This window comes from Momordica charantia (assembly GCF_013281855.1).
Source record: "Momordica charantia cultivar OHB3-1 chromosome 3 unlocalized genomic scaffold, Mcharantia_2.0 BLBB01000003.1, whole genome shotgun sequence".
NCBI classification, from domain to species: domain Eukaryota; kingdom Viridiplantae; phylum Streptophyta; class Magnoliopsida; order Cucurbitales; family Cucurbitaceae; genus Momordica; species Momordica charantia.
In genome coordinates, this window is record NW_028275161.1 from 22,286,291 (window position 1) to 22,301,411 (window position 15,121).

General features: G+C 33.3%; 2 protein-coding genes across 6 annotated transcripts; both read left to right on the forward strand.

Annotated features, from left to right (window-relative positions):
* Positions 1 to 2,734: 2,734 nt before the first annotated feature.
* On the forward strand, positions 2,735 to 5,133 carry LOC111008795 (uncharacterized). Of its 2 annotated transcripts, none has more exons than XM_022281606.2 (13): positions 2,735 to 2,829; positions 3,075 to 3,140; positions 3,227 to 3,292; positions 3,369 to 3,434; positions 3,506 to 3,568; positions 3,661 to 3,726; positions 3,798 to 3,860; positions 3,948 to 4,022; positions 4,092 to 4,127; positions 4,237 to 4,296; positions 4,379 to 4,524; positions 4,592 to 4,679; positions 4,859 to 5,133. In XM_022281606.2, exons 1-13 carry the CDS (start codon positions 2,816 to 2,818, stop codon positions 4,911 to 4,913), a joined length of 864 nt encoding a protein of 287 aa, XP_022137298.1. In that variant the 5' UTR covers positions 2,735 to 2,815; the 3' UTR covers positions 4,914 to 5,133. The 2 variants fall into 2 exon arrangements, with proteins under 2 accessions (XP_022137298.1, XP_087977580.1); XM_088121454.1 differs by having other exon boundaries at positions 4,868 to 5,133.
* Positions 5,134 to 6,478: 1,345 nt separating this feature from the next.
* Positions 6,479 to 14,360, forward strand: LOC111008718 (uncharacterized). 4 transcript variants are annotated; one of them, XM_022281497.2, is made up of 7 exons: positions 6,479 to 6,812; positions 8,514 to 8,636; positions 8,742 to 8,788; positions 8,904 to 11,756; positions 12,775 to 12,879; positions 13,054 to 13,228; positions 13,878 to 14,360. In XM_022281497.2, the coding sequence occupies exons 2-7, from the start codon at positions 8,526 to 8,528 to the stop codon at positions 14,073 to 14,075; spliced, it is 3,489 nt and encodes a 1,162-aa protein (XP_022137189.1). In that variant the 5' UTR covers positions 6,479 to 6,812; positions 8,514 to 8,525; the 3' UTR covers positions 14,076 to 14,360. The 4 variants fall into 4 exon arrangements, with proteins under 4 accessions (XP_022137189.1, XP_022137190.1, XP_022137191.1 ...); XM_022281498.2 differs by lacking the exon at positions 6,479 to 6,812 and adding an exon at positions 6,900 to 7,142; XM_022281499.2 differs by lacking the exon at positions 6,479 to 6,812 and adding an exon at positions 7,159 to 7,375.
* Positions 14,361 to 15,121: the final 761 nt, after the last annotated feature.

Consider the following 15,121-nt stretch of genomic DNA (forward strand, 5'->3'; position numbering starts at 1 on the left):
AATAAAACAATAAATATGTTGATTACGTGATTGAATGCTATTAATGGAAAGATTATCGATTATTTTTCCATAGTACAATCGTGGGGTGGGTGGTTAAACTCACACCCTCCCCCTTTCATTTGACATATATATCAATTGTTTGTCAATTATTTTTCATTATCAATTATGGTAGAAGTTGATAATTTGTTCTATCATATAGGGTTCATCACATTTCATCCATAAATCTATATGTATTTATAAAATTGTTTAATTTAACACCTTAATTTGATTTGAAACATGTTGTCTTTCTAACTTTTAGCATTAAACTACAATTGTTTTCGACTTTTATTTTTTAGTTCAAAATAAAACAAATTCTAATTATTTTGTAGTTCAATTCGATAAATGCATAGACAATCGTATGGAACCATCATAAAGTTTAAATACATGATTCCCTAACAAAAATATCCCATAAAAACCCAATATGAAATTAACAACTTATCATAACCACTATAAATCATGAAAAATATATCAAAATGCAATTAGGATATGTGAAAATGAGAAGGTTAAATAAAAATAAATAAAATAAAATGAGTTATATATAACATAATTTTCTCAAGATTTTCAAAAGAGATAGATCACTCGATTCAGTTATGAGTTTTACTAATCTACATGAATGTGGGTAGATTAAATTATCAGATAAAATAAATGGAAAATATAAAACCATATATTTAACCATTTGAAAGTGCGGTTTAATTAATATATATTAGGTTGCGTTAAAAAAATATTTATTTAAATACATATAATATAAAAATACAAGCTATTGACATTTTTAACCATATGTCTTACATGTCGTATAACGACATTTTTAACAAAATTATCACAAAAGATAGGGAAGGGGTTATGCATATTTGCAATAAATTTGTTTTATAAATATGCAATATTTTAACTTCGTTTAACAAAACCAGACATAATGTAATTGGGAAAAAAAAAACTATCGTCATTTTTCATAATGATTACATCACTATTATATATATCAATAAACATGTTCATTAAACATTTGCAAAGAAGACGTATATCTTAATTATTGATTCTTATGCGACCTCTCTTCAATCTCTTTATTCGGTGAAGTCATAGAAGAAGGTATATCTAGTGCAACCCTTTACCGATGACTAAACTAGGATACTACCTTCCAAAAAAAGACAAAATAGGGTATTAACTTGAAGAACAATAAAATATATATGTTAATTTTTACTATTTCAATTTCAATACTATAAGTTATAAACTATTCAATTCAGTTTTCTGCGGTTGTATAAAACTAGCTTTTAAGAAAAATTATAGATGGAAATAGAAGGTTAGACGTTTTCTATATTAGAAATAATAGAGTATAAAATCCAAATCAATCAAGTTGCTTATTTTTTGAAATTGTATATGGAAATAGTGGTTTAATTATTTGTATAGATATATCTGATAATTTTGAATTTGTAATATCTATTTGCAACCCACTATTTATACAATTACATAAAATGATGGAATGTATAGAATTTACTATTAACCAGGTACCCATCACATAAATTACTTAAATACTCTATTGAATCTACAAAATAATTTTAAATTTATTTTAATATGCAAAATTGATTAATTATAAAGTTATAATTTGGATCCCATAATTTTAGGTTAATGATATTTCTAAAATAAATTAAAACCCCGAAACATTAAAAAGAAAACCCTAAATTTCCCAAATTTTAAAACCTTCTAAAATATCCCCAAATCCCGTCTAGAAATCGCCAAATTCAAAATTGGAAACTTTTTCGCTTCCTGCACATATAAGATATATGTGTATATATATTATATATAACCATAAGATATATACACACATATATGAATATAATCAGGAATACTAAGACTATGAGACGTTTAGAACTTCAATTTTCTATACATATACATAAAATATATCTTCATATATACCAATCATAACGGAAGACTAATAATTACCAGTGGTATAAACAGAAGGGGGACATGAGACGAGGAACGCGCTGCACGGTGTAGGAAACATGCAAATACGTCGATGGAAAGTTTATTCAGCAACGAAAATTGAAGGTCTGGACGTCTATGGGGAAGAAGGAATCAATACCTCGTTGACGGAAGCACACTGCACGACGTCAGAAACGTGCAAAGACGTCGACAGAAACTTTATTCAACGACGGAAATTGAAGGTCTCTCTGGGGAAGAACGAATAAATACCTCGTTGATGGAAGCCCTGAAGATGGAAATTGAAGGTCTGGTCGTCGACAATGACGGGAAACAAAAAAACAGTGGTTAGAGACGACAGCAAACGACGGATTAAGCGGAAATATTCAAAACTTGATTTAACAAAATTGAAAGTTGTTAATTGCTGGGAGGAAAAAATCTTTCAAACAGAGATTTGAGAAATTAAGGTCGAAAAATTGGATGAGGTCTATAATAATTAAATGAATATAATTACAAATTAAGGATTCAAATATTTTAAATTAAAAAATTATAATAAAATAAAAAATAAGGTAGAAACGGCATTAACATAAAATCCTACGTAAAAATATCTAAGAGTTCAAATTTTGAAATTTATGAAATTAAGATTTAAAAATAGCACTTACCAGATATTATCTCTATTTATATTGTCAATTTTTGCCGCTAGCCCAATTGGGAGAGAAAGCAACTCATTTTCTTGAAGACCAGCCCAGCCCAGACCAGAGTCCATCAAATTGGCTTTTAAAGGCCAATGTACTGCTATAAAAACTAAGAGAGGGGCTCTGTCGCCCATTCTTCTTCTTCATCTTTCTTATTCTTCTTTCAGCGTGTCATGGCCACGATCAGGCTAGTGAAAACGCCCTCCCTAGTTTTCTGTTTGTTTTTTATGTCCAACCTGTTTTTATGTCCAACCTGTTCGTTCCATTTTTTACGGTTCCATCATTGGAAACGTAGGATACATGAAATTTGCGATTGAATCGTTTTGCCTTCGTTTCGTTCTGAATCGTAGGATGCGATGTGCGTTTTTAACAACACTGCTTGTAATTATATTTTGTTCTCAATGGTTGTTCTGTCTTTTTATTTTTTGTCAGTGATCTTCTGAAGAGCTCAGATCGAGGAGTTGTGAAGAATGAAGCAGAAGTCGAACAGGAAGAAATGTAAGTATATCTTCTATAATTTTATAGCAAATTAAGGAACTAAACCTCGTAACATTGTTTATTTTTCTTTGTTGTTTTTTTGTCAGTGATCTTCTTAAGAACTCAGGTCCAGGAGTTGTGAAGAATCAACCAGAAGTTGAACATGAAGAAATGTGAGTACAATCTTTTAAAGTTTTATAGAAAATTAAGGAACTAAACCTCGTGACATTTTTTTTTTTTTGGTGTCAGTGATCTTATTAAGAACTCATGTGGAGGAGTTGTGAAGAATCAACCAGAAGTCGAACAGGAAGATATGTGAGTACATCTTCTATAATTTTCTAAAAAATTAAGGAACCAAACCTCGTAACATTGTTTGTTTTTGTCAGTGATCTTAAGAACTCAGGTCCAGGAGTTGTGAAGAATCAAGCAGAAGCTGAACAGGAAGAAATGTGAGTACAATCTTCTAAAGTTTTCTAGAAAACTAAGGAAGTAAACCTCGTGACATTTTTTTTCCTTTTTTGTTTTTTTGTTTTTTTGTCAGTGATCTTCTTAAGAACTCAGGTGGAGGAGTTGTGAAGAATCAACCAGAAGTTGAACAGGAAGATATGTGAGTACATCTTCTATAATTTTCTAAAAATTCAAGGAACTAAACCTCGTAACATTGTTTGTTTTTATCAGTTATCTTAAGAACTCAGGTCCAGGAGGTGTGAAGAATCAACCAGAAGTCAAAGAGGAAGAAATGTCAGTATATCTTCTACAATTTTCTAGAAAATAAAGGAATTAAACCTCGCAACATTGTTGTCATGTCTTTTACTTTTTATTTGTCAGCGTTCTCTTTCAGAATCAGAACTCAGGTCAAGAAGTTGTGAACAATCGACTAGAATTTGAACAGGAAGAAGAAACGTGAGTATATTTTACACGATTTTCTTTTACAGAAATCGTGTGATTTGTTGTTCTGTCTTTTCCTGTCAGTGATCTTCAGAATCAGAACTGTGAACACGAAGAAACGTGAGTATATCTTCTATGATTTTTCTTTTATAGAAATTTTGTGACCATAGGAGGAACTAAACCTCAGAATGGATCTGTCAAATTTTTTTTTTCCTTTTTCTTCTTTCAGTGATCTTCTTCAGAACTCTGGTCAAGAAGTTTTGAAGAATCAACCAGAACAGGAAGAAATGTGAGTAGCCTCTACGATTTGTTTTCGATTTTAGTTTCTCTGACAACAATAATGTTAACAGTTTGAGTATGTTCTTTCACAGTGATGTTACAGAGCAGTTTAACACCTCCTTGTCTCAGCGTGTTCACTGTGTTTACCATATTTTCCGATCTATAAATTGCCCCTTCATCACCAAGGAGGAGCTGATGCACAAGATATTGTCTCGATGTCTTGACATCACAGAGAGCAGTATGCATCGGTTTATAATAAGTTGCTATAATCAAACTTATTTAAATTTAACTCGAGCTCTCCCTAGGAGAAGTGGAAGAGCTGTTGGAGCAGCTTGTAAATCTGGTTCCTGAATGGATCTCCAGAAGATCGTTCCTAGGTGGCGATGTTTTCTGGTGAGTGTTCAACGTTCAACAATATTTCATTTCATATATAGATATAGATAGTATATGAGAGCTATAGAATATAAAGTTACATTGATAATTGAGTAATTGACTTAAAGTAAATCATATACTAAGTTATTTGTTTACACATCCTTTATTTGTGTTATTAATAACTGCATTCTGACTGTCAGCATTAACAGGTCAATAACTATAGAATCTGTGTTGGAGAAATTTGATCAAATTTGAGATTTTTTTTTTTTTTTTTTTTTGGTTATAGCAGATTTAAATCTTAGGCTATTGCTTCGCTCTGATGAGCTTACACGTTTGTGTTGGATTGGATTGTAATAGACTGAAAATATGAGTTTGCACTTCTGTTTTGGACTGTAATAGATGCAAAATGTAAGTGTAGATTGACTATATCTTTTCAGATTTTATTGTACTCTCCTAGTATTACTGTGTTTTTAGATGGACATGGTCTGCATAGGCAACATGAGCATAGGCTTGACGGTAATTAAAAAAAAAAAAGTTTAGTTGTATATCAATATGAACCTTTCGTGTTTTTTGGGATTCTTTTGATTAATGAAAATTTGTAGTGAACTTTAATGGTTGAAATTTTTGTAATATTTTAGTAAATATTTGTAGATTTCATTTTTAGTTAAAGTACTTATATATTTATTATAATTATTATAATTTTAAATACTTATATATTTTATCTAAAGGTGCTTTCTTAGTTTTGACATAAACCCAAATGTAACTTTTTTATATATATATATATATATATATATATATATAACACGTTTATTTGTGAATTAAAAATATAACAATTGAATATATAATAATTTTATAAAAATAAACTTTTAAATTGCATAAAAATTTTAACGTTTAGATTATGATAAATACATACGAATTTTAATTAATTAATACTTATTTTCGCACCTAGGGTGTTGTTGTAGTGTGGCAGAGGCATTAGTGTTGATACCTAGAATTCATGTTTGATCCTTTTATGTATTGGAAAAAAAAAATATATTAACGATACTTACTTCCTTCCTCACAATTCATGTGAAACATGATGAAATGACAATGTGTTGGTACGTAGGGGAGAAAAAATCCACTTGGAAAAAACATACTTCTTTTATTCATCCTATAATTAACCTCTATGAATAAATGTCATAATTTATCTATAAATAAATGTCATCGGCTATTTTTTATAGATAACTTATTTATATTATTATGATTCTAAATCACAATTCAAATAATACAATATAATATATATCATAATTTAAATAACATAATCAAATAATAGTTCGATCAACATTATCTAATTATATATAAAAAGGATTTTAATTTTAAATGTTAATATCCACGTAAATGTCAAATGTCTACATTTTAATATCTATATATCTTTTAAAAATGTACTTAAATCAATAAATTCAATGAAAATTTCACACTTTTAAGTTTTAACATTAGATAAAACTTTTTTATCAGTGGTATTATAAAATTAAAATCATGTCAGTACTAATTTATTTAATTTTTACAAATATCCATTTATCTTATCTCGTTGATGTCACATCTATAAAGGAAGGAATCCAGGAAAAAGTACCAGCAACAAAAAGTTTTGTTACAAATCAACTTGTGATGTTCATAGAAAAGTAATAATGGAAATGTTGATAGAAATTAAAATAATCAGTGGACTGGTGCGTTAAAATTATTATTTTATCCCAATTAACAACAATTCAACTAGTTAAGTTGTCCTTACCAACTCGTTGAAGGTTGTCTGTAAAAAAAAAAAAAAAAAAAAAAAATTCGTTGGAGGTTGAAATCCCAGCCCATTTGAACTCGAAAGAGAAAAATAGGGAATTGTTCTTCTCTCTCCATCTCACACGCTGTCTCGCTCTTCCATTTACTTTATAGAGTGGGACTGCAGGAAATCGAGAAACTCAATCATCGAACCAAATTAACTCAATCGAGTCTGAACTAAAACCTGTGGATTGAAGATAAACAAGAACTTCGAATTTATCGACTATCGACAGCAAAGCTCGAACAGATTCCGATAGAGCAGTAGAAGATTGAAGCTATTGGCCACTGGAAAAGAAACCGCTCTCAATCGCTGTACTTCCTCCGCTACTCCCTCGATAATTTAAATGGGTCAGTTATCTTCTGGCGGTCTTAGTTAATCGCTCTCGCTTTTATTTTATTTTATTTTTTTTGTTTTGTTATGTTGGCAATTCAATCTCCGCTCGCTATTTCCTCCTATTTTAGGGAAGTTATTATATATTATCTTGTGAAAGTGGGGAGTTAATTTATCATCTATGTACTTTATCTATTTTGTTTGTCTATTTTGAGTTGCGTATTAATTAAGAGATTGCGGGGCAGAAATATTTCCATTTTTGGCAACTATTGACTGTTGTAGATTTCTGCGTTTCCCTGTAATCTGAACCTCGTCGCTATATTTGGGCGCGGATTGTGTCTAAATTGGTATAGTTCTTAAATTGAGATATTTTTCCTCTGATGTTTCCGGGTCTAGTCAAATTTAGTACTACGCTTTCTCAATGGTTCTAATTGCCTGATTAAATTTCAAGGGAGTAATACCTATGCGTGTTTTCTTCTTCGTCCTGTGTTCATAATATTCTGTGCAATCTATACTTCTTTCCCCTTCGCAAGTAGTTGGGAGATTTGGCTGTCTTTGTTGAACGACTTTCTTTTGACTGGTAATAGAATTTAATTTAACGAGTTTCGGATGCCACAGCTTTTTGTTGTCTTGATCGAGAAAATCCGTTTCAAGGAGAGGTTGTTTTATATCTGGGTTTTCTCCCTCAATGCATCTTATTCACTTATTCATTGGTTTCTTGCCATTAGCTCGTGTTTATGTCTGACAATGTTATGTCATTTAGTTGGGTGGCCTGCGATATGACGTTTTAATAAATGACATTTCACTCCGGAAAATGGGTTTGTTGGTCTCTTAATCAAAGCTCTTTTTGTATTTGGTCTTCCGAGAAGTTTGAGATTTCTGACCTTTCTACATTCTCGCTGTTTGTTTTGCAAGAATCTGCCTGCATATATTTGATGATCGCATGAGAGTTGTTTTGTTTGAAATTCTAATTTTATGGTATCATGATCACCCTCAAGGCTGGCCGCAGATAATAAATTTAACCAAAGGTCCTAGGTTTAAGCCTTAGATCAAAAGCTTAGTAACTTGAATTTTTGTTGTCTCCCAAAGTTGGCCTTGGGTGGCAAAGCCTCATTAGGGGTTAGTAGGCCGAGCCATGAGCATAATCCAAGAGTGGAGCTCCCGATGGTGGTTATAAAAAAATATATTGTGGTACTGGTATCGGGATCAGAACATTGGTTCTCATTTCAACTGGATTTAGATTTCTTGAGCTATTATTTAACAGTTTTCTTGTTGCATTGAGTTGCAGTTGCTTACTTTCATATAATAAAATAGTCAGTTATTGTTTCGAGTCAATCTTTATTTAAAAAAAAAATTGTTGTTGGCCCCATCCCATGTTAGATCTTCATTTTCCTATTCTAATTATACGTTGATATTCTGTTTTTTTGGCATCATTCTGAATTTATGATCAAACTAATACCATCGTGTGACGTGTCAAAGCATTGTCATTAAGACATAATATGAAAATTTTATCAAACATTTTATTGTTTCTTTTTGCCTATTTAGCTGCTTGGTAGTTCTTCAGGTCTCTCTTTTTGTTATTTATTTTCTTGGGTGTATTGTATATTTAATGTCAAGGTAAAAAATCAGTGTACAATATCTTAGTATATAATCTTTTTCCGGAGTCCCTTGGAAGTATACCTCAAGAAGTTTTATCTTTGAACTGTTGTAATGGACAGGTACAGAAAACGATGCAGTGTGCTCTTGAAAGAAGAATTAGCGATCTTCAGAAAATTCCAGACAAAGGAAAGGAGTTATTAGAAGTTAGATTTCAGGAAGACAATTGCTCCAGAAGAATTAAGGTCACAAAATTAAGCAGATTCTACTTTATTTGTTATCGCTTTTGGTGTGCATAAAATTTTGTGTCTGAATATGTTCTTTTCAATTGTTATCCTTCCTTCATTCAGGATTCCGAAGTTTCTTCTCTTGCATGGAGGAACTTCTTTGATTACAGGTAATTCTTTAGTCGTACAATTGTTGATCTTTGACTTTGTTCTGTTTCATTATTTCAACCTGGAAGAACTTGTTGGTTGTTATTATTTTACTTATTTACCCCTTTACTGTTTCAGATGTGCCGTTCTCAGTTTTCTTACACTTGAATCTGATGGACCCTGGAAAATTGTTGCACCACCACTGCAATACCTAGATTGCTTGCATGCGAGCTGTCTGCCTCAAATGAATCAGTTTGCAGCTGAGAGAAAATTGGTGCAAAAAGGCCCTGCCTCTAATGGTACATATTCAATCAATTCATTCAGATGTAGAAGCTTGCTGGAGTCGAATAAAAAGTTATTGGATAGTAAAGCAATCAAGTCGTTGAATGAACTCTCTGGCAAGTTCTCTTGCAGGAGTTCATGCTCCAGCTCTGCTCTGATTTCAAGTGACTCTAGTGCAATCTCTGACATCCCCATTGGTGGAGCTAAAATGCATAGATATGGGAAGAAAAATCCCAGAAAGAAGGCAAAAAAGAAAGGAATCGAATGTAAGAAGATATCTTGTGATTTTGTCTGTGCTGAAACAGAAGTCTCATCTGAGGATTCTGCCCGTGGAAGTTTATTGTTAGAAGCTTGCGGCAATAATGATTTGAATCCTGGAGATGGTTCTGTTTCTTGTTCAACTGCACAAGAAACTTTCCTGCCAGATATTAGGGCCAGTAAAAATTATTTTGATGGAAATTCTGAGAGGATTATTCAGCCACTTGGAACCGTACATTCAATATCCTCTGAAACTGTTGAGGGGGATGCATCTCAGGTTCTACCTTCTGCAACACAGAATCTTAGTGGGAATTATAATGTGTGTGGATCTGAAAATCAGCCTCTAGTCAAAGTAACTGGTTGCTCTCATTTCGATGGGGGAGTTGATCCAAGAGAGAGGTTGTTTGTTGGCTGTTGCGGTGATTTTCGCTCTAAGGGCTTTTCTGACAATAATTCCTCAGAGTCTCAATGTGTTAGTTCAAACAGTGACTATGATGGTCTCAACTTGAAATTAAATGAAAAGGAAAGTTTTGGAGTTGGTCTACTGGAAGAAAAAAATTCCCCCTCTAGAGAGAATTATTGTTCTCGTCATATCTCGGTAAGAGATGAAGTAGATGTAAATGCTGAAGTGGAGAGAGCTAAGCATGGTATTCAGGGATGTACTAATAGTGAAACTCGTTTGGTTTTACCTGGAAAGAAAACTAAACAAAATAAAAAATTGACTGGGAGTTCTAAGATCAATAGATTTGGAATTGTGGGAAATTCACAAAGGCGTACAGGGAAGGAAAACAATCATACTGTCTGGCAAAAGGTTCAAAAGAATAATAGCGGTGGATGTTGTGCACAGTTGGACCAGGTAAGTCCTATCTGCAAACAGTTTAAAGGCAATTGTAAACCTGTTGGCGTGCAAATTCCAAAGGTTAAGGATAGAAAAACTGGGAACAGAAAACAGCTGAAAGACAAAAGTTCCAGGAAGTTAAGAAGAAAAAATACTTCAGTACAAGATAAGATCTATCGTCCTTGTAAGAGCGGTATTGGTAATAATACCAGTTCAATGGTTGACAAACAACCAAATGAAAGGTTGGATATTCCATCTATGGGCTTTGATATAAGAAGATTAAATAGTGCTTCAAAATCTCAGCTTCAGAATGATAATACTGGTAAATGCTTGACTTCTGAATCATTTGAAAGCACACAGGCTTGTCTAGATGGATTGATGTCAGATGAACTTGTCTCCGATGGTTTGAATAGTCAAAGAGTAGAGAATGAGTACAGCTCATCATCAAGGTCATGCAACTCCTTAGATCAGTCAAATCTGTTAGAGGTTCATTCTCCTATTTACCTTCCTCATCTTTTCTTTCAGAGAATTGATCAAGTAACACAAGGAAGTTCTCTTGCTGAACACAGCAAGCACAACAACCATTCCAGATCACCTCTTCAAAACTGGGTTCCAAGTGGGGCAGAGGGTTCCAGATTAACCACCTTGGCCGGACCTGATTCTTCATCTCTTAAATATGTAAATAAGCTACCTGCTGAGTTAGGGACTTCAGAAGAATCAATTCAAGAAAGAGTCGTTTGTGACTTACAAGATCCTGTTTCTGTTGTAACTGAAGTGAGTAAGAGTTCTAGAGATGGGAATCATGGTCCTCTAGAAGATGAATGTGAGGTGCAGAAGATGTGTGATCATGATATAACCACACTACAGGACCATAGTTGTGAGCTCGATATGGATGAACATTTTAATTGCAAATCCTCATGTGAAGATGCATCTAAAATGGAACAGGCAGTGAATAATGCATGTAGGGTGCAATTGGCATCTGAGGCTGTTCAAATGGAAACTGGTTGTCCAATTGCGGAGTTCGAAACATTCCTTCATCTGTCCTCTCCAGTTATCAGCCAGAGACCCAAGTTAAAAAGTTGTAAAATTTGCCCAAGAAATCTGCTAGGTGATGCAATTCTGTGTAGCCATGAGATTCCCAACATTTCTTTAGGTTGCCTGTGGCAATGGTATGAAAAGCATGGTAGCTATGGTTTGGAAATAAAGGCCAAGGGTAATGAAAATGCAAATAGATTTAGTTATGATAATTCTGCATTCCTAGCGTATTTTGTTCCGTTTCTTTCAGCTGTTCAGCTATTTAAGAGCCATAAAACTCATGCTGGGACAACTGCCAATCCTGCGGGATTAGATTCATGTGTAAGGAATATAAAAATTAAGGAGCCCTCCACTTGTCATCTTCCAATATTTTCAGTTCTTTTTCCCAAGCCTCATACAGATGATGCAAGCATTCCGCTGGTTAGTAGCCAGTTTCATAGTTCAGAGCAACCTTTGGCTTCTGAGAAGACGAAAATTTCTGAACAATCAGTTGACTTAAAATTATCTGGAGAATCAGAACTTGTTTTTGAATATTTTGAAGTGGAACCACCTCAGCAGAGAAGGCCATTATTTGATAAGTAATTTCTCCTACGCTTTTTCTGGAAATTACTAGTGTGATTTTGTTGGTAATATATTTTTGAACTCGAGCCTTTTCTTATTGAAGTTCAATTTGTCATTATTGTCATATATATATATATATATATTTTATAAGAAACAAACTTATCGTAGGAGACTACAAAATGGGAGATGATATCAAGTATATCCCAACAAATTAGCATCATCCCAGGTGTCTCCCCAACCCTCGTAGAGATCCTCTGATTTCTTTCCAACAAGATCTTCCAAAGAGTAGCATTTATTGCACAAGACAATAAAATCTTTGCTTTCCCTCCAACCGTATGACCACAAAGTAGTTGTGCTATTCCAGAAAGAACAAGGTGACCTATTCTTCAAAGAGGAAAAAGGCTGTATCTTCCATTTATTACTGGATTCCAAAAGCCAACCTTGATTAGACGTCCTCCAAGAGGCATACCTGGAGAAGTTGTAGGCCAATGACTAGTGTTACATTCCATCTCTTGTTGCTTTATGTTCATTGAGCCAATAGCCTCAAGGAAATCCTAAATAGCACTAAAACTCCAAAGTTAATAGACAATCCTCCTATCAACCCTCCATAATTTGACTCAAGGAAAAAATGTCTGGATTGGTACACTTGATAAAATCTTTGAAAGCATCCCCTTTCTTCTTGGCGCCACACACATTAAAGCACAAAATCTTCACAATTTAACAATCAGCCAGTCCCTTGTGAAATTTTTGAAGGAAAACTTCTTCCATATTCGATATGGCAGTGGCATCTATTTATATATTTATTCATTACCTTGTGATTTGCCTTTTACCTCTTTATCCATAAGCAATAGCTGATTCATAGTATGCTGGTTTTAAATAAATGGCTGCATTTCAAATTCTGCATTCCAGTTACTTAATATGAGGCTCAACAGAGTGCTGGATATGTTGGTTATCTTAGAAAGTTGTTTGCACATCGCTTTTGGTTGCTAGATTAGAACTGTTTGAGATTGATTTCAGTCCTATTATTTGAATCAGGATACAGCAGCTGGTCGGGGGAGATGGACGTCTGCAAGGAAAAATATATGGGGATCCGACCATGCTCAACTCCATAACTTTGAATGATCTGCATGCTAGATCGTGGTTAGTTGCAACAGACATTTGCAATCATTTGAATGAGTTCCATATTCTACTAGATCATGTGTGACCATATTCTTAAATCTTAACGTATCTTTCCGTCATACAGAATAATATGAATGTCACTGACACGGCACCTGTGAGGACAAAAGAGTGATTTAATTGCTTTTGGCATTTCAGGTACTCAGTGGCATGGTATCCCATTTATAGGATACCAGATGGCAACCTTCGAGCTGCGTTTCTGACTTACCATTCACTAGGACATTTTGTTTGTAGAACTTCTCAACTAAACTCCTCAGATACAGATTCTTGTCTAGTATGTCCAGTTGTGGGTCTTCAAAGTTATAATGCACAGGTAAAATTTTGCTAATTACAACTTCCAATTATAACGTGCTTTAACATTTTGAAGTAGTTTTGTGTATGGTTAAGAAATTGCTAAAGTGAACAAAGAAAAAAAGGATTCTGAAGATTGTATTTACCACTCTCTCTATAAGAAATATGGTAAGAAAAGAATTCTCATATGAAAAATGATGGGCAATGCATGGTTTTCACCATTCAACTTTATCGAGCCTGATTAGCAGCTACCTATTCCTTGTGATCTTCATATTTTGAGCAACCGCTCTCCGGTTTCCAGACAGTACAACAGGAAATGGAGCTGCAACTGCGGTAGTTCCGTTAATTCTGGTTGAAGGGTATATAAATCAGTACATGATGTCTAATCAAACCATTGATTCTTTCTCCTCCACATCTTCAAAGAGGGATGAAAAAGACCTCCTTAGATTCAGCGTAATTGTTACTCCAAGTTATGAATGGTCGCCCCTAAGCATGTTGCTCCTTTGGACAGGCTACTATATACTTTTCTCCGATAACTCATCTAATGTTCTAAGTCGATAAATTGCTTCTGCTGCTGCTTCTGTATATTATTAACAGAGTTGCTAGATTGCTGCATTGCATGAAGATTGATTATGCATCGTTGATAACTGTACTCTTTGTTACATGAGCAGAATGAATGTTGGTTCGAGCCAAGAAATGGTACGTCTGGGTTTGCGTTTAATGTAGATCCTCCTGGAATCCTTGAAGAACGCTTGAGGACGCTGGAAGAGACTGCATCTCTCATGGCCAGAGCCATTGTTAAGAAAGGAAATCTGAACTCCGAAAACACGCATCCAGATTATGAGTTCTTCCTCTCACGGCGACGCTAGGTACATAACCAGAAGTTCCATGCTTAGAACTTATCAAGGAGTTTCTTTCCTGATATCAATATTCTTGAGAATTTAGTTTAGAATAGGACCTTACCTCAAGTAGGATGTAAGAGCAGCTGATCTTAGTTTATCTTTACACAATGTTTTGTTCCTTCTTGTGTGGTACCCTAACTCTTCAGGCAGTTCAGCTTCTTCCATCTTATATATTGGTTTATACCCAAGATTCTTCTCACATAAAAATGAAAAATCTCCTGGGTCTATGGAGATTATAAGAATTTTATTCTACTTATTCAATGTTAAAATTTGTTTGTTCAAGTGCTCGTCACAATATAAGTTTCAACCAAATAAATTTGGTAGCGAACAATAGTAAAACTTTTTTGGAGTGTAGGACAGAAAAGTAAACTAATAAGTCTATTTGAAGTTTAGTAATGTTCATGATGAAGCAATTGACTGTGATTTTTATTAAAAGTATACTTGTATTTTAATCAATTTATTTATTTTATACTAAATGATTCATGCTAATGATTTTTCGTTACGACCTTTCGGTTGGAGATGATATCTTAACTAGTTGAACTAAATTCAGATTGTCGATGCTAAAATTAGTTAATTGGTAGATTTTACTTGATTTTTATTTATTAATGAGCTTATCCGTATTAAAATTGATTCACAAAATTACTTCGCTTAATTTTAAATTTTGACTAAAATGTTAAATAATTAATATAATTGAATTGTAAATGCTGTATTAGTATTTTTCAAGATTATCAGTGGAAAAATCTCAAACAAGACCAAAATTGGGCATGAGATCTCATTCACTCGTTTTTTGCTATTCAAATTTGATACAAACGGTCCCTACAAGACTAATAATTGACAAGATATAGAAATCGAAATGCTATGCTGGACTTTGATTTTGATTATTTATTTTCTTTTTTTGAGAAAATTATTTAATATTAAATGAGTAATATTTTGTTTTTAAATTGAATGTCAATTAGTCTATACGGATTTTGTTATTTCGTTCAATTTTGGTCTACTTAATTTTATTTCTGGTT

Coding starts and splice junctions, on each gene's coding strand:
- LOC111008795 (XM_022281606.2), top strand. Junction 3,435..3,505: donor GAAGTCGAACAGGAAGATAT/GTGAGTACATCT, acceptor TGTTTTTGTCAG/TGATCTTAAGAACTCAGGTC. Junction 4,680..4,858: donor CTAGGTGGCGATGTTTTCTG/GTGAGTGTTCAA, acceptor TCTGACTGTCAG/CATTAACAGGTCAATAACTA.
- LOC111008718 (XM_022281497.2), top strand. CDS start 8,526: ATGCAGTGTGCTCTTGAAAGAAGAATTAGCGATCTTCAGAAAATTCCA. Junction 11,757..12,774: donor AGAAGGCCATTATTTGATAA/GTAATTTCTCCT, acceptor TATTTGAATCAG/GATACAGCAGCTGGTCGGGG. Junction 12,880..13,053: donor GATCTGCATGCTAGATCGTG/GTTAGTTGCAAC, acceptor TTGGCATTTCAG/GTACTCAGTGGCATGGTATC.